The 19,081-nt window shown below is 41.3% G+C and overlaps 3 protein-coding genes and 1 non-coding gene across 5 annotated transcripts in view; 2 read left to right on the top strand and 2 right to left on the bottom strand.

Annotated features, from left to right (window-relative positions):
- Positions 1-3,259: 3,259 nt before the first annotated feature.
- Trnam-cau (transfer RNA methionine (anticodon CAU)) lies at positions 3,260-3,332 on the top strand. Its single transcript has one exon. It is a non-coding gene; the product is annotated as a tRNA-Met (tRNA).
- A 1,832-nt stretch (positions 3,333-5,164) lies between these two features.
- Positions 5,165-7,205, bottom strand: LOC133848579 (polyglutamylase complex subunit TTLL1). The gene is made up of 4 exons (XM_062284207.1): positions 6,657-7,205; positions 5,985-6,564; positions 5,586-5,926; positions 5,165-5,462 (listed from the first exon to the last, which is right to left on the bottom strand). The coding sequence occupies exons 1-4, from the start codon at positions 7,019-7,021 to the stop codon at positions 5,177-5,179; spliced, it is 1,572 nt and encodes a 523-aa protein (XP_062140191.1). The 5' UTR covers positions 7,022-7,205; the 3' UTR covers positions 5,165-5,176.
- A 1,919-nt stretch (positions 7,206-9,124) lies between these two features.
- LOC133848723 (uncharacterized) overlaps positions 9,125-19,081 on the bottom strand; it is a 157,119-nt gene continuing 147,162 nt past the window's right edge. For both annotated transcript variants that reach the window (XM_062284379.1, XM_062284381.1), the window contains 5 exons: positions 17,918-19,038; positions 16,081-16,317; positions 13,186-14,032; positions 12,363-13,120; positions 9,125-11,526 (listed from right to left, as the gene is read on the bottom strand). In XM_062284379.1, coding sequence (XP_062140363.1) covers positions 9,151-11,526; positions 12,363-13,120; positions 13,186-14,032; positions 16,081-16,317; positions 17,918-19,038 — 5,339 coding nt within the window. In that variant the 3' untranslated portion in view covers positions 9,125-9,150. The remainder of the gene's footprint in view (positions 11,527-12,362; positions 13,121-13,185; positions 14,033-16,080; positions 16,318-17,917; positions 19,039-19,081) is intronic.
- On the top strand, positions 15,202-16,074 carry LOC133848726 (uncharacterized). The gene has a single exon (XM_062284388.1). The coding sequence runs from the start codon at positions 15,324-15,326 to the stop codon at positions 15,969-15,971; it is 648 nt and encodes a 215-aa protein (XP_062140372.1). The 5' UTR covers positions 15,202-15,323; the 3' UTR covers positions 15,972-16,074.

Raw genomic sequence — 19,081 nt, 5'->3', positions numbered from 1 at the left:
TTGCCAGATCTGTGACAAATGCGTTTGCATGTTAACTATACGTAAAGGACTTTCGCAATATCTATGTCCTTGTTTAAGATATTAGCTATTTTTTTATAATTGTCAAACTAAGTAAAGATTTATACAATTCAAATAAGTACAATAATAATGATTTCTTCATATTACGTATTACACATTTGACGGTTGACAGGTGTACTTACAATAAGAAATTAAACAAATCATAAAATATCTCTGGCTATAACCGTATTACCATATCATTTGCTACAAGTTAATTGTCCATGCATATTTTTATAATTGCGAAATGCAGCGAAATTTCAACAAATCATCGCCCAGCCAAAAGAATGACGGGACTGGGGACTGGGGACCGACTGCGGAGTGTGGGGAGACTGTGGAGACGCGGCGACATTGAGAGACTGAAATGGAAATGAACATTGAAAATGAAAATGAATGAAAAACTCACTCGTCGGCTCGCCCGTTTGGCTCACTTTATTTATTTATTTATTTTTATTTTCTTGTCTTTTTTGGGTTGAAACACACGCACATTGCCTGGCATACATAAGTGTGCCTACTATGTGTTCTGTGTGTGTGAGTGTGTGTGTGTGTGTGTGTGCTGGCTTTCCATTCGTCCCGCAACATTACAAAGCCGCCCTGGCGCCTAATGCTGCCACTCGGAGCTGCCCAGCCCAGCCCAGGCCAACAACGGAACGGTAAGCAATCGATAATGAGAACAGCTAGTCAACCATTTGGTAAGAAGCAGAAGAAGCCTTTAGGATTTGCATGTTGCCCCGCTGTTCGATTGTTTCCATGTGCTCCACTTCCTTCCTGATGTGTCACTTTTACTTGTTGCTCGCTCGGTCAGTGACGGCATATGTTCTCACACACACACACGCTCTCACGCACTCACATAAACACAGCACGTACTCATTTGTATGCGCGTATGTCCGTGCCTATGCGAGCATGTGGGTGTTGTGCACTAACACACATACACACTTAAAAATACAGACACAATCTTCTAGAGAGTCGTCCCCAACTTGAGGGTGGTTAGTGCCAGAACCGCCTTTTGTCGTCACATGCCACGCCCGCTTAATACCCTTTCAATTAAGACGGAAGACTTCTATGTAATAAGTTATTGTTAACTACTGCAGTTGGTATTTAAAATATACTGCAGACATAATTCTAGCTTAAGAGTAGTTGTAGTATGTAGTTTAAATATACTGCACACATATGAATGTAATTCCAGATTAAGAGTAGTGCATCTAATAGATGGCATAGCACGAATTTACTGCCATGCATTACTCATACTATTGTTATTAGTGATAACAATATATCATGTGCGGTATATAAGTTCACATTTTATGTTTTTTATTTGTTTTCCAGGGTAGCAGAAGGTTCCGTTTTTAACTTATAATTGTTTATTGTGATTAAATCAGTTTTATAAAGAGATGTAAGCAATAGTTTAAAGTATTTTAGTTGTAAATCCGTTGGAAGAAGTTTACATTTGCAAGAGTATAGGGACTTTTGTAGTATTACATCGAAAGTCCTTACGCTCCTGATTAATGTAGCGATTCTGTCTACAATTTTTAACATAATTGTGATTTTTATTTTCTTAAATTGTATCAAGAAAAAAGTGTTTTGTTTTTTTTTTCAGTACAATATGAAAAGTTTGAAATTTAATATGTATACTCTTATTAAACAACAGTGCAAAAAATCGAAAATCAACACGAAAATATATTTGAAAGAAGTTCAATATTTCATGAATGAAGGCACTTTGGTTGTATTGTATCCAAGTCCCTATATTCCTGATTAATGTAACGGTCTAAAAAGAAAGAAAAAGTAGAAAGAAAGTGAAAGTAGAAAAGAGTCTTTTGCATGCAATCATCCAAACCCGAATTCCAATTGAAAGCGTTTAATAATCACTTAAAGCAATAAGTAAATGTAAGTCTATTAAATTGCCTTGATCTATACACCCACATATACATATGTGTGTAAGTAACGATTTGTTCATTTTTTGTCGATAGACTCAGCTGGCGTTGAATTCCTCAAGGGTTCGCAATGGCAATGGCCTAAAAAGGAAATTAACTAACTGTTTGACAGAGTGATTGACTAACTGGCCAACTAATTGATTGAGTGATGACGTCGTTTTAGTCTAAAACACAGAAGAAGAAGAAGAAGGGAGCGACGACATTCCCGGATTTTCATCTGTCCAGCGCACACGCTCTCAACATACTCAGTAACTAACCATAATATGATTTGACCGTGTGAGCAAACATACAAATTGTTTATGCAAATTTTGAGCTGCACGATGATGTTAACATCATTAAAATGCCGAAATGAATCAACGTGAATCTCTAAATCGTAAGTAACATATGTTGTACAAACTCGAAACAAATTGAATGAGTAGCATTTATATTTTGCAGTTTTATAGCACAACAACAGGGTATTGCAAGTTATGTACTCATCGCAATAACTTTGGGGGCCTGGTGGTCAAGTGATTCCTCAATTCAATTGGTTTGCTGATCATCAATACGTCGAGTTTAGACCCCATGATTGTCTCGGGATGGAGGAGCTCGTGACTCAATCGAAGTGCACGTGAATATCACGAGAAATGTATAATCAAAGCTATCATGAGCGAACAATGTGAGTTAATCAATTTAATAAATCAATGAAACTTGATAATGATGCTTACATGTTTTCAATTTTGACACATCACATCATCGCATTTTCTTTGTTTGATTTTATTAGACTAGTTCTATAATGTAACACTTGCAAATGTGCGAATTCAATGCTGTTCAATGCCATCGGGTTATCAGCTAAGCAAGAACAGTTTTCCTATTGCAAGGAGAGGAAATAGAAGTGATAGGAGGGAGAGAGAGAGAACATACATTGTACATACGTATGCCTACTTGCAATTGTTAATCTAATTTGTATACTGACTGCAGCGTTATGAAAGTAATTCACAAGTTTGTATTTACCATATAATATATATTCAAAATATAATAATGTGATGGAGTTGTACTCTTTATGTTTAAATAAATAAATTGTGTATATACCCATTAGCCTTGAACTTTGCTTATTGTGTATATATTTTAATGTAATAAATATCCTACAAATAGAAATACAGATAGTACAAATAATAATTCAAATGTTTAAACCTGCAATGCACCTTGATAAATATAAAGGAAATGTTTTTCCTGTCGCTTTTAATTCTATTTAAACAAAGTAAGGTTTTATTCTTTATTTTGTCGGCCGCATTCACAGGGCCTCGGTGGCGCAGTAGGCAGCGCGTAAGTCTCATAATCTTAAGGTCGTGAGTTCGAGCCTCACCCGGGGCATGTAAATTTTTTAAATTTACTTTTTTATTTACATAAATAGATTAAATACATTTAATTGAGTAAATTTTATTTACAGTTCAGTTACAATCATAATTCATTGGAATTTTTAAATTTCCATTACAATTGAAGAGAGCGTGTCGATTCTAATAATTATTTGCCGAAGCTTATTTCTTTGCTGATAATAAGAGTATGCATATATTTCTTGTTTCAAGACAGAGAGCGAGGAAGTGCATTTTAATTTTAATAATAGATTAGGCAACAAATGTTTCTTATCAGAACATATAATTTGTCTTATTTAGTTGACCCTAAAAGTATGCAGTAGTGTTTATAAGCTGCGAACAAAAATGTAGCATTTCAATTAATTATGCTTAAGCAGTTGACTTTAATCGTTCATGTTGTAGATCAAGTAGTTCACCAGTTGTTGCTTTTTTGTGATTGGTCGGTTTAAGCTGATGCGAATTGCTAAAACTACCAATTAAGTGAAAAAATACTAGGCGAACAAAAGTCAGCAGCAAGCAGAAATGCAAAAAAAATCACTACGCGCTAAATTTTAATGTAGCATACTTTTACCGCCAGTTTAATAAAGGGACATTTGAAAGTTAAATATTAAGTTGCATACTTTTAGGGTCACTAATAAATCAATTTTGTAAGCAACATATGCTTTGCATACTTTTAGGGTCAGCTTTGAAATAAAATACCGAGCTTTTAGCAGCAAAGAAATGTAATGCATACTTTCAGGGCTACCATTTAAAATGTTGAGTTTCAGAAGATAACAATAATGTGGCATACTTAAGAGTGCAGTCGTGAAACTAATCGTGGATTATGGAAAATTGTGTATTTATCGGCCATATCCTGCCGGATTATAAGCGGACTTGTATTGCTAGGATTGCATGGACCTTCTCTATCAATCGGCATCAACAAAATATGGGGTCATCTAAGAATCCAATACTTGTAATTTTTCAGTCCCGTGGGTCAAAGAAAATGTGCCGAAATTGCGAATTCCAGGATAACTCGAGAACCACTGATACGATTGGAATGTCCTTTGGTCAGTCGATAGACCTTATTAATACACACCGTTTGACATATCACTTACCAGGATACGCAAGGACCTTTGTAAGTTATAGCCTATTTTCTGTATAAAAAATATTCATATTATCTCGAGTCCTAGAAGGATGTTCGTCCTTTTGATAATGCCAATCCGTTTCTTTTAATTAGATGTATCCTTGTACCAAAGGACATCCCGATCGTCCTTCAAATGACCAAGATACAGCGGAATTTTGAAAATTTTAGCCATTTTCCTATACAACCCCTTGCAAACTTTTCAAGAATTTTTTTTCGTAACATCTTTAAAATCCTTAAATGCCAATCGATAGGACTAGTAATCCTGATTACAAAAAGGATAGTCTTGGCAAAATCCTGCAGGATTCGGCTGAAATATCGCGAAAAAACAACGGTTACTTTCAAATTTTAAATTGACGCCAAAAATTAATTTTTTATAGCATACTTTGAGGGTGCGATAAGAGGCGTTTTTCGAAAACAAGCTATATCTCGGCCATATCCTGCCGGATTATCAACGGAGTTGTATTGCTACGATCGCAAGGACCAATTCTATCGATTGGCATAAAAAAAATATGGGATTATCTATGGATGCAACATTTGTAATTTTTCAGCCCGCGGTGCAAACGATAACTAGAGAATCTTAAGGAGGATTGGGATAAACTTTGACAGGATAATAGTCCTCACTATTGTGCGTCGTTTAACATATGACTTTTGAAATGAAAAATTTGGCCATATTTGTATATTGCAATAAATTATAATAATTAATTAATCTGTTAAGTACTGTTTTATTTCGACATGCGTTTCGATAACGAGACATTTGTAGTACAGCGTTTTGCTAACGTTTTTGATTTCTTAGCCATCTTCTTTGTTAAAATCGGCGTTGGCATTGAGGCGCCCACTAAACACTTCATCAGATTCTTGGCCTTCCTTTGATGGCACATTGACTTCTTCCCTGTTGGTAAAGTGTCAACTGTTGTCGGCATTTTGGTTCGTGACTTGGGCAGCACAACAGGTGTGAGAAGGGTGAAATTCTTCAAGGACTCCTTGCTGGGTGTTTTGGACCAGCGTTCGCTGTTGTTAAGGAAAGGTAGGAAGGGTTATTAGTTCAAATATAAGGAAAATAATAATATTCATTTTGAATAGTTATTTGATAAACTATTGCGATAATGTGTTACATAAGTATCTCTTTCTTACTCTGGCATCCCACTGGGCGGTATAACGACATCGAGCACATTGTCAATGAGTCGCGTTTTCAGTGTGCAGTCGTTTTTTGTCGTCGATTGTATCGATGGCGAAGTGTTGATCTCGATGAGCCAAGGCTTCAAATTGTTGTCGATAATAATGTCATAGCCATAGACCTCAAAGCAATGTCGATCATTGGCCATCACAGGAGCTACAGCATCCAAGGAGTGACGTATCGTCTCCTTGATGCGACGATAAAGTTTCTCCCAAACTCCTTCGCCTCGTATGCTGTCCAAATAGAGACAGAGATTCTGCATCGACCACTTGCCACCGTGTATGGTATTATATTCTTTCTACAAGGCCGCAATATATATATACAATAAGATCGATGATAGAAGCTCGAATACTTACATTATTCTTCTGTATGCTCACATTGGTGAGATGCATGAACACATTATCGATTTCGGTTTGATCGTATCTCTGGGTACAGAAGCGACAGAATCCCTCGTTGTACAGATACGCCTTGATCGGATTAAATGTGGTGACCAGCACATAGAGTCGTAGATCGAATTTTTTGCCACCAATGAGCAGGGGATTATCGATATACTTCGAGATGACACAGGTATCGCGATGGAAGTGTGGATAAAAGGTGCGTGCCTCGTATGCAAATCTCTTAAGCTTCGACAGTTTGTTGATCAAATAGATGCCAATGCCTTGTGACTTATCCGATGGCTTGACGATCCATGTGCTTGCCGGATTCTTGTGGAATTGCTCCACAAACAAATTGTAATCGGAGGGCAGGACAAATGTCATGGGTATTATATCCAAATGCATATATCGAGTGCCGCCAACTCCCAATTTCGTGTGCATGGGCATCGTTTCGGCCAATGCATCGCCTTTGCGCTCCAGATCCTTGCGATAACGCTTTATGTTCTTCACCAGCAGATCCTTACGCGATAGCTCCATTGAATTTGGAAAATGATTGATCATTCTGTGATGGAGAAAAGTCATGATGATTAATTCAATCAGTTTATCAGTTTATCCTCGCAACACATATCAGTTGTCAGACAACAAATTACTCACTGATCCGAACGCATGCGATATGGATGATCGACGCCAAAGATGTAGCGACAATTCTGTGAGCAGGCCCAATACAGATTCCATTCACCATCGAATGCGGGCACCTTTTGCCAGCCACGTTTCTGGAAGTTGTTGATCAACGCCGTCTTATCGCAGTCCGTGCTATAGAATACACAATTGCGCTCCTTGCGCGGCCACGGACGATCCTTCGATACCAATCCAAATATCTGTAACGGCAGCTTTGATTTGCTGCTGGCGCTGCTGCTGTTGATAGATGCATCTCTGTTGATATCATTGATGATGCAACAGTTGCTTGGATGGGTTATGGTACTACTCTTCTTTGACTTCTGCAGGCGAGCTCTCATCATAACAACTCTCTGAGCTATACAATACAATTTGGAATTTCGTTGATGGTTGATGGCTGGTCCAATTCACTGAGAATTTATGCTATTTACTTCTAGATGGAGCATGTGTCTTAACTATGTGTAGTATCTTTTGATTGTTGACTTAACAATATTAAAATTTACAATAAATTTTGAATGACAGTTGAATAGAATTGTTGAAAATTACATGAGAATCAAAGAAGCTTAGGGAATCAAGAGATTAACAAATTTGGTATATTGTGGAAAACTATTTTCTAGCAAAAAGAAACTATTTCAGGAATTTCGAGAAAATGTAAAAATCACATATGTAATTTGATAGCTAATTCTACAAGAAAAATGCTGAAGGAATTCAATCACTTTGCCATTTCTTAAATTTCATTAAATAAATATAAAATTAATAAAAAAACCTATTTTCGATAATACTTACAAACTTTTGAATTGAAGAACTCTTCAAAATGATTCAACGAATATTCGATGTACATTAGAAAGCAGTTGGTTTATTTTTAAATATTATTTTTATTGAGTTTTTCTTTTATATTTTTTGTAATACATACAATCTTTTCTTGATCCACAGAAAATGTAATTTGCGTGTTTGTTGTTTGTCGATGCAACAATTGCATTGAATGAGCTCTGTTAAAGTGTGTATGCTTGTGGGTGTGTGTAAGTGTGTGTATAGACATATAGATAAATATTTATGTATGCGTGTATGCAAAAGTATGTATCGTGTGTATAAAATGCACACGTATGCGAAAAAAAATGACATAATTTCATTATGCTCTTCTATCAAACGTATCAAAAAACTTGGTTAATTATTTTGTAAATAATTTGCTATATGTGTAAGTGTATGTAACGCTCTGTGTGTGTGTGTGTGTGTGTGTGTGTACGTGTGTGTATGTGTGTGCATATCTATGTTTTTAGACATTAATTTAATAAATTTCTGATGATGTTTGTTTGTTGTGCATCGATATAATGAAGAGAGAACACACAGACAGACATACGAAGTAGTATGGATAGCATTAGCGTATTATTCATATACATATATATAGTACACATCGAACATTTAAGTATTAAGGGGAAAAGTGTGAGCATTTCCCTCTCTTTATGAAAAATCGCAAGAAGACAACGAAAATCAAGTGCAGCAAAAAGATGATGCCTAAACGCTAAAACTGTGCCAAATCCATACACGTATGTTTTACCATATATAGTACATATATATGTTGTACATACACACATATACATAAACATACATACATATATAGTAATAATGTAATGTAATAATATGTTATTAAACTAATACTTATTATACTCGTACATACAACATCATTTTGTAGCTGGGCTTTGCCACTTTTGCTTTCGCTTTCGCTTTCGTTCGCTCTCTCTCTCTCTCTCTCTTTCGATCTTTCTCCATCGTTTTCTCTCTCTCTCTCTGTTCTACTCGAAGAAGATGCATATTTGGATATTTTCATATTTATATATAAATGTATATGTAGTATTACTGATTATAATTATTATTATGTAGTTATTTTATTGATAGAAAAAACACTTTCTTAAATCTAGGGTTTTTTTAAGCGACAAAAAAAAAGATAATGTTTAAATAAGGCGCAGTTCTTTGTTCGTTCAAAGATCGGCTACAGGTATACATACAAGTATATATATATATATATATGGTATATATGTGTGTTTGTGTGTGTATATATTCGATTTATCAAAAGATGAAGAAGAAGAGTAGTGCATATAGATGTAGACGTATGTATAGATGTATATCGTATGGTTAGCCTAATTATCTAGACACGTTGAGAAAGAGATTTATTTACATTTGGCCACTTCTAGAACTCCTTGAGGCTGCCGCCTCGCTTCAGCTTCGTCAGCCGCTTTAAGCTGGCACTCAACATGCCACCGCCACCGCCTCCAGCACCTCCTCCTCCTCCTCCACTCAATCCTGCGCTACGATCGCGTTCCCGCTGCGTGAACGTGCCACGAAAACGCACGCGTCCACGTCGCTGCTGCTCCCCGCCTCCGCCTCCTCCTCCGACGCGTCGCCAGAGATCCGTGAGCGGCGGATGATGCTGATGTGGATGCTGCTGTAGGGTGCAACAGCACACCAACTCCTGCGATTATAATTTCTTCTCCCACACCACAATGTGCGCATCGTTCGAGTTGGCCGTCAACGGCGAACAGCTGCCCGAGGCGCCACCGCTGCCCGCTGTGGTCGCACTTCCGCCACTGCTGCCGCCGCCGCCCGCGCCTGATCCGCCCTTGTGACCCGGCGAACTGGCGTTGCTGTTGTACCACACATGGCGCCAATAGCCGCGTCCGCCCATCAGAGTGATCACTGTGCGCGGTCCGTCGGCGCTTTGTTGCTGCTGCTGCTTCGAATTCTGCTTCTGTTTGCGCTTCAACGTTGCCACAGCTGCCGGGGCCGCTTGCTTCTCCGACTGTAGCAGCTTGAAGCCATCCTCCGACTTGGGTGTGCTGTGTTGTTGTTGCTGCTGCTGTTGCTGTTGTTGCTGTTGCTGCTGCTGCTGATGGATGTCGGCGGTGGTCATGAGTCCGTTCTCGGAAATGTTGCCCAGATCGCTGCCAGTGCCCGATGTCTTGTGGCTGGCACTGCTGCTGTTGCGTGACACCGAGCGTCCGCCAAACAGTCGAATGCCCACGCTCTCCTCACTGCCCGACGAGGTGTACAGACTGGATGACTTCGAGTCCACCGACCAGTTGGACAGGTCGAGGGAACGCGGACGCGACGCCTTCATGCGCAGCCGGCGATCGAGGGTGCACACTTTGCCAGGGATGGCGGCCAATTCGGGATCGGAGCGACGCATGCCCTCGTACATCATGTCCATGAGATTGCCCTGGGTGCCCTCCTCGGCATCGTAGTCCTCCTTCACAAAGATCAGCTTGCCATACAGGCCATAGACATCGCAATAGCCGTGCTCGCCATGCTGCGACAAGCTGCTCGCCGTCGCATGCAATCCGGTGGCGCCGCCAGCGGCTGCTGCACCCAGGCCACGTGGCAGGGTCTTTGACATGCGACAACCGGCTTCGTTGCCTCCAGTAGCACCAGCTCCAGCTGCTGCGCCCAGACGCTTGCGATGAAACGCTGGCGAGTTGGCCAACGATGCGCGTATCTTTGCGGTAAAACTTTGATCGAGCGAATGTTGTTTGTCCAGCTTGGAGCTGCGTGGCGAACATGTGGCTGAGTGTGGCAGCGAGGCAATCAGTGCCACATCCACAGGCGTTGTGGACACGCTGCCAGGGGTCGAGAGGGATTCCTCTTTGCGGAGATCGCGACGCAAGATGACGCTGCTCTCATCGAGATCCGATTCGGACAGCTTCTTGGGATCCGCATCGATGGCGGGCAGCTGCAGATCATCACCCATGCTGGGCACAGCCACCACAGTCGTAGTTGTTGTTGTTGTTGTAGTTGTGGCGTTGTTGTTGGTCGTGCTACTGTTGCTGCTGCTGCTTGTGTTGGCTGTTGTTGGCTTGTAGGAGGGATACACCTTGGGGATGAGCGGCAAAAGGAAGGTGATGGGACCAAAGTGCGCGTGACACGACATATTGATGCCGCCACTGATGATGGGCACACCCTCGAGCCGGGGCAGTGGAATGGTCACCGCAATGCCCACATTTGTGCCCACCCACAGCAGTCCCTTGCAGGCCATCAGTGCTGTCACATAGATCGAGCTGTTGTTCAGCGGTTGCTCCTTCTTCGCATCGTGTCGCAGCACACTCGACGCAATGTTGATGTCCTGCAGATGCTTAAACGTTTCGGTGTGATACAGACACAACATCGTCGAGTTCTTCAGCGATATCCACAGTCCGATGCCCGAGTGTGCCATCAAATTGACCTGTTGACTGGCCCCGTGTTGCACCTCGAAGCTGCGCTGCAATTCCCCATTGAGGGCGTTCAGCACATAGACTCGATTGCCGCACGACGCATAGATGTTCATGTTGATGGGCAACAGACTGGGCACCGGCAATCCGGTGTCGCCCAGCGCCACCTGCTGCGGATCGCGCAGCTGCCAGACACCGTCGTGGGCACGGCGATAGATCAACACCATGGCATTCGAGAGAGCCACATAGACGGCATCAAAGTGATAGAGTATGCGCTGCACTGCGCCCGGCACTGACCAGCTGCCCAGTTGCTCCTCCTGCTCGGGATTGCGGGCGGAGTAGACGAGGAGTTTGCGACTATCGGTGCCCAGCCAGACCAAATCACCGAGCAGACTGCTGTGCTCTTCGCGTGTGCGACACTGATCCAACCCCTTAACAAACTCCAGCGCTGACACTTGGGTCTCCACCAAATCGAAGGCGCCCGCTTCGCGTAAGTTGCCCGCCTGCTGCGGATGCTGGGCGAGCACGGTGATGTGCGACGAGGTGCCGTCGCTGCTGCACATCCACAGGTAGTTGAGCTGCTTGTGGCGACGACGCGCGTTCCCGCTCTGCTTGGTGTCATTGGCGATGCTGTAATAGCAGCCACAGCGAACCTGCAAAACGCAGTTTATCCATTAGCATTTGCGGAATTTTCGCTAATTTCTGATTACAGTTTAATGTCGTTAAGTTGCAAACCCAAGATTATTGCGACAAATTGTACGAGTATGTAACATTGCATTTAATGGCACAATTCGGATTGTTGCATATTTCAAAAGTTGCACAGTCGTGATAAGTGCATTTAACATCATTGCATTTAAGTGCACATTTCGAATTTGGCACATTTGAAAAGTTGCGCAGCCAAGATAATTGCATTTAAGTGCACATTTCGGATTATTGCATATTTAGATAAAGGCATATTCGTGATAATTGCAATATTTTTACATATAATTCCATATTTCGGATAAATGCCACTTTTTAAGCCATACGATTGTAGTATGTTTAATATCAAAAAATTGCATTTAAATGCACAACTGCTTGTAAACGATCTAATTATGATTTACTAATAGTGCAGCTAAACGCAAAATATTTGTTAAATTGTGCCAATTATTGGATAATAAAATTAATTTTTTCGGATTATTGCCGTAATTGTGAGGCGTTCGATTTTTCAGACGCACAACTGCTTATAAGCAATCAATTCATTATTAATGACAGTTTAATGCACAACAGCTGTTGGGTAATAAAGGCACATAAACGCACAACAGCTGCTAAGCTGTGCCACAAATACTCGTATTGCCATAACCATTGTCACTTATTATCAATCGATTTGAAATCAAAATGGACACATGCACATTATTAAGTTTAGCTGCAAATTGCAGTTAATTGCATTTGATTCTTGGCTGTGCACTTGTCGAAAGTATAGTATAATGCACACATTTTAGACTCGACTTACCTCCGTTTGATGCTGTGATCGATAGACGGGCATCGCCTTGACAAAGAGCGGCATCTTACGCGACTGCTTCTGCTGGACTGCCTCCTGGAGCTGCTGTTGCTCGTACGTCGATGGCTGTTGACTGGGCGACAATTGTTGCTGACCACTCGCATGCGAATGCTGCGAATGATGCGGATTCTGATACGTGGACTGCTGATGATGATGATGCGAATGATGCGGATACGTCGACTGCTGATGGTGTGCGGACTGCTGATGACTGTGCTGTGAACGCTCCCACGCTGGCGAATTGTTCGGATCGAGTGCCAATTGGGCCAAACGCAGCTCGGTGATCCATTCCTTTTTCACATTGGGCGTTTGCGTTTGGAATGTGAAGGTCTCCTCTTTGCCCGATTTGTGGCGTCCTATCAACTGCAGACAACACGAATCGACCCAGACCATTTCCTCATCCTTGCGCTGTATCGAGCCCTGAATGGTGTTCAGGACATTGCGTGTCGTATTCGAGTTGAGCTCCTTGTAGCTGCCCTTGAGGCTGCCAACCAGATCGTGTATGCGCGAGATCACCTCATAGTCGTACATCAGCGTGCTCATCTCGTTGCACAAATTGTCCGCTCCATTTGTGAGCTGTGCTGCCGGCGAACTGTGCGCATCGCCAGCGATGCCAGCAGCTTGGCCATAGCCGGAGAGCGTTGCATTTGCATAGCCAGCACTGGGATTGCCGCTGCTGCCATTCGACTTGAGACTGCCGCCGCGATTCAGACCTGAAAAAAGGAAGTTATAAATTAGAGTAAAAGATTATGATGATATATCAAATAAGGTTGCTCACCTGCTGTTAGCACTCGCGACAGCGTTGCCGATGTTGTGTTGTCCACGATCTCGACATCGTTGACGGGAAACATCCACTTGAAGGTCAACTTCTCGGTGGCACCGAAGTCATGCGACTGCTTGGGCGCCACTGAGACACAGATCACTTTATCGTTGAGCAGCAGCAGTCGCCGCTGCTTGCACTTGACAATGAAACCAGCCTGATTGAACTCCATGTGCGTGACATTATCCTCGCGCAGCAGATAACGCGCTCGATTGCCGCTGTTGTCGCTGACGCTGTTCAGATAACGTGTGTTAAAGGTGCCGCTGATGTGGCCAAGCATCTCCTTGAAGGCCTGATACTGTTCCGCTTCGCGTTTGCTCTCATTCAACAGTTCGGCGAGCAGCTCGAGCTGCGACAGCGCCAACTGCAGGGACATGCGATCGTGATGTCCTTGCGGCGTGTACTTCAGCAGATCCTGCAGAAAGAGTATGAACTGGGGAAAACGTTGCACCGGCTTCACCATCAGCCCGAAGAACGACAAACGATCGTGGGCGCTGATCTGTTTCACTTTAAAGAAATCGGCCAAGGCCGATTTGCGTTTCTCCTCCATTTTGGCCAGCTCCATGGCAGCGGAGAAGTTGTTAATGAACCCGGAGTAGATCTCTAGCAATTGGGGTTTGCCAAAGGCGCTGACAAAACAATCGCCGATCTTCTCGTCGCGATCCCAGTTGCGTACGCATTCGGCCAACGAGATGCGAAACAATTTATGCGAGTGCAGAATGTCCGGCAAGCAATGGAAGAGTGTGGCGATCTTCACAGGATTCAACACTGGTGGGCTGCACTCTTCGAGTGGTTTTTTGTAATCCTATGAAAGGGAAGAAAATGCAAATCAGTTGAAAAGTGAGTAAAGTGTGTGTTCCATTTAATTATTCAATTAAATCAATTCTAGTTTACCAAAAAAAGGTTGACCCATCTGTGATCGCCATTCGAATGCTGGGTTGGGTTATTATTTTTGGTTTGGTTTGGTTTTGGTTTTGGTTTTTTTTTAACTAATTTTGCAACTACTTATTTAGTGTTAAATGATTGTCAAATGATTCATGTGAATGCGAGTGTGAGTGTTCGAGTGTTTCATACAATTTTCATAGTGTGTGTTTGTTGTGTGTTTTGTTAGTAGTGTGTGGAGTTTGTTATGACGGAGAGTGGCGGCATATGACGTGGGATTTGGATGGCATGTAAAGAAGAAAACAACAAATGAGTTCACATGAGAGTTTCAATTAGTCGCTGCTTATTACAAATAGAGTTGCGATTTAAGCTGAGTTCGTGAAATGCTTTGCAAATCTTGCCATGGCCATAGATTAAGCACAATCATTCATTAACAAATGTTTAAGTTGAACATGCAAAAAATAACACCGCAAATTAAGTGTTTTCCTATTATTTGTTTTACTCATATGTGCAACAACTAATGATTATTATCTCAATTCGATATTTGCATATTATATTTATATTATACTCGTATTTAGATTTCTTTTTTATTCATTTTAAATGTACAATCTTAAATACCGAATGTTTAAGACTTTATTTTAAAATGTTAAATGTTAATTGATTACTTTTTGCTTTAGAAAGCGCACACGATATATACAAATTTTATACTTTTTAAGTTAACAAAGTCTAATTAATATCGCAAAATGGATTGTAAGTAAGGTAACCACCATAAAAAAGTGATTTTTTTTTGGTGGTCTACACTATATTAAGTTTAATCCATGACCATAGCTTTAAATCAATTCAATATTAAGTACAAAATGAGAAGGAAAAGGATCATAACTACGATGATTACAAGTAGTGAACTTTTAGTTTAAAGTTGTGCAAAGAAAAAATAGTATTATTACTTAAGCTAAGTCTAAAGCTGATTATGGAGAAACTAACTACTTAAGGATGTCATGAATTTAGTTGATTTTTTTTGACTGCCATTTCCCAAAACGAAAATGATGTAAGCGTAATTTTCTACGATATTGAAGTAGTATATAACTATTTTTGCAATTATTCAGACTTGAGATTTTGGAGCAAAAAACTAAAAAAAAAAAGAAAAACAAAGAAACTAAACCGAAATAAATAAGAAATATATTATATATTTATATAAATACAATAAATATTAAAAGATGGATAACAAATTGCTTGGTGCGAATTCCGTTGAGGATACAATTATGGAACTGGATGCGGACAAAGTGTGCCTGGTGACGGACACATTCAGCAAGGCGGACATATTTCTGCAATCGAATGAAAAGTTTGGCTACATCCAGCTCAATGCGCCGGGTTTGTATAACTTCCGATTGCCGCAATCGGAATGCGAATGTGTGCACGATGTGAGCACTGTCAACGTGGAGCAGATGGAGGAAGATGAGCTAACGGACAAGTGGATGAAGGAGCCGATGGATGAGATCAATTTAATCCAAGCAGAGGAGGAGCAGCAACTGGGATTCTTGCAACGCGATGAGGCAACTGGTGAGCTGTACATGTTGCTGCCACTCGAAGTGGATGTGTTGCTGCAACCAGAGCAGCAGCTGTTGCCAGAGTTGCCCGCGGGGGAGGAAGAGCAGCCGGAGGAGGCGCGCCAAAGTGACGAGGATGAAGACGAAGCTGATCATGAGGATTTGTCACAGACAACGCTGACGGACACGCCGAAGTTGCCGCCAGAGCAACTGCACGAAGTCTGTCACTTTGTAGTGCCCAAGATGAGTCTCAACTTTCAGCTAACACTGCAAATTGGCAACTTGGCAACCGAAGCAGACGACGCAGACGAAGACTAACGAGAGTCCCACTCAAAACATAAACCAAAAACTTGTGCTTATTTCTATGTGTGTATGTATATAGTGTAGAATATAAATTTCGTGTTAAACAGGCAAAAAAAAAACTCACATTGACTAGACGTTGCAGTGTGGCCACATACGAGTTCTCGCTGTGCACGATGGCGGCCACAATGTGTCGCCGCTTCAGCTGCTGCTGCGACAATCCCGGCGGCGCTGGTGGCAACATTGGGACTATCAATCGACTGTGTGCGTTCCGTGCGGTGCCGTTTGCTCGACTGCCCGGCGGCAGCATCAGATCCATGTCGTAGCGATGGCTGCCCGCCTCCGAGCTGGCGTCGTCTTCGTACTGCAAATGTAAGACGCAAATGTTAAGTATACGCCGGGTATTATACCTCCTTCGGTTCGGTTCGGTTAGGTTTGTCTGTTTGCACATCTCAGATCTCTTATTCTTGAGTTGGCACATTTTAACTGCTTGCTTAGCATTTGCACACCCCCCCTCTTCAAAAAAAAGAGCTCAACAAATTTTCAAATTATAAATGTTGCACTAATAATCTAAAGGATTACTTAATCTAATAACGATTCCAAGCGAATAGAAAACTTGCCATTTATTAAGGATTTTGTTTATTTCATATATGGAATATAATATTTGAACAACAAACAGCAGTATTCTCTTTTGTAATAACTGCATTTTTCATTCTAACAAATTTCGAATCTTTCTGCGCCTGTTCAATTGATGATTCAATTAATTGATTCAGTCGAATGTTTGTTGTAAATACATCGAATCATGAACGCTACAGTATATTGTTATGCTAAGTATATAAATGTAATGGTATATTAATATACCATTTATTAGGTCTGCTCTTCCTATGCTGTACGAGTATATGGCAATACAAATATTAATTAGACCTCGCGATATTTTGCAGTTATTTATAAGGATTTTGATGATAACAAAAAATACATATTTTAAAATGTGTATAAATATATTTAGTATATTCAACTAAATACAAATATATTCAACTAAATTAAAATTTGAATGAACAACTTTCATTAGCTTATTTCAATACATTTATTATTTATTATTTCAATACATCTGCCAAGTTTAACTGCTGCTATGCTGTTTACTGTGGTGTCAATATACCATATTTCTTGGTAGAATAATATACCATTTTTAAAATAAGATTTTTTACAGTTGGTTTCAATAAATTTGGGCTCTCCAACTTTAGCTTTATACCATATTTCATGGTAGAATAATATACCATTTTTAATATGCGATTTTTACTAAATTGTTTCAATACATTTGGGATATCCCAACTTTAACTGTTTTTTTTTTTTGCTGATTACTGTGCTGTCAATATACCATATTTCTTGGTATAATAATATACCAAATTTAAAATAAAATTTGTACTAGATTCTTTCACTACATTTGGCATATCGCAACTTTAACTGCTTTCCAGCTGATTACTGTGCTGTCAATATACCATATTTCTTGGTATAATAATATACCAAAATTTAAAATAAAATTTGTACTAGATTCGTTCACTACATTTGGAATATCCCAACTTTAACTGTTTTTTTTTTGCTGATTACTGTGCTGTCAATATACCATATTTCTTGGTATAATAATATACCAAATTTAAAATAAAATTTGTACTAGATTCTTTCACTACATTTGGCATATCGCAACTTTAACTGCTTTCCTGCTGATTACTGTGCTGTCAATATACCATATTTCTTGGTATAATAATATACCAAATTTAAAATAAAATTTGTACTAGATTCTTTCACTACATTTGGGATATCCCAACTTTAACTGTTTTTTTGCTGATTACTGTGCTGTCAATATACCATATTTCTTGAGATATACCAGTTGAGATTCTCGTCATTATTTGTTAATCGAAATAAAGTTGTCATAGTCGAGCACACTCGTCGATTGTTTAAGTACTCACCTCTGGCACGCCGGGCATCATTTTGCTGGCTCCCAAATTTGCCAGCTTCTGTGGCGAGCTGGCATCCAGCAACGTGTTGCCGCCACTGTGGCCCGTGGCATTTGTGGCTGCTGCTGTTGTTGCTGACGATGATGCTGCTGCTGCTGTTGCTGCTGCTGCTGTGGCTTTTGTGGCAGCGGCGGCGGCATCAGGCAAATCGAAACTGGAGCCCGACGACTGCCGACCATCGCGTCCACCGACATCGTACTGATGCGAGGAGCCGCGTCGTATGGAGAACCAGCGTGAGAGTCGACCGCCAGGCGATTCACCTGGTGTTGTGATATCTTCCCGCTGCGCCGATGAACCCGAGCTGGGCATCGTGCAGGCGCTGGCCCGTCGCATAATCATGTTAGTGTCGCACTGTGATTGGGATTGTGACTGCGATTGCGAATGCGATTGGGTGTGTGACTGTGACTGTGACTGGGACTGGGATGTGGCAGCCGTGCGCCATTTGTCAAAGGACAAATGCTGCTTGGCCTTGTTGAAGGTGGAACGCAATTGCGAATTGCGTTGATTGCCGGCACTTAACGAACTCACGCTGCTGCTTGTCTGCTCCTCTTCGGTCAATACCTCCTCGTCGGAGTGGTTGTTGCTGCTGTTGTTGTGTGATGTGGTTGCTAGTTGCTGTTGCTGTTGCTGCTGCTGCTGCTGCTCGTTGCGCCTTTCACGTCCTGGCGATTTTGTGTCCCGCTCGCTGCTGCTGCTCGCGCTGCTGCCAACGACACCGACACCAACACCAACAGTGGCAGCCTGGCCACCGTTGGCGCTGAAGCTTCCGCCGGCAATTGTGGCGCTGTCTGCCTGCTGGCCAATCTGGTAGACCGCCGCCTTGGGCTGCCTCAGCTGCTGCTGCTGTTGTTGCTGCTGTTCGGCTATGCGACGACTGAATGCGCTATGCAATTGAGCTGTGGTCACACTCGCCTTATTGCTGCCCTGAGTTGGCGGCGCAGTTATAAACGAAGATGTCTGTATCTGTTGATGATTGTGATGTTGCTGCTGTTGTGGATGTGGCTGCAACTGTTGCTGTTCTTCCTGTTCGGCCAAAGTATCCTCCCATGAGCCAGAGTTTAATTTGTGTTCATCTGAAATATATATAGAGAAGAGGCAATTTTTCTAGATTAGTTT

Source organism: Drosophila sulfurigaster, chromosome X (assembly GCF_023558435.1).
Source record: "Drosophila sulfurigaster albostrigata strain 15112-1811.04 chromosome X, ASM2355843v2, whole genome shotgun sequence".
Classification (NCBI taxonomy): Eukaryota; Metazoa; Arthropoda; class Insecta; order Diptera; family Drosophilidae; genus Drosophila; species Drosophila sulfurigaster.
Note: the sequence above shows the minus strand (reverse complement) of the source record. Positions and strands in the feature narration are given on the sequence as shown.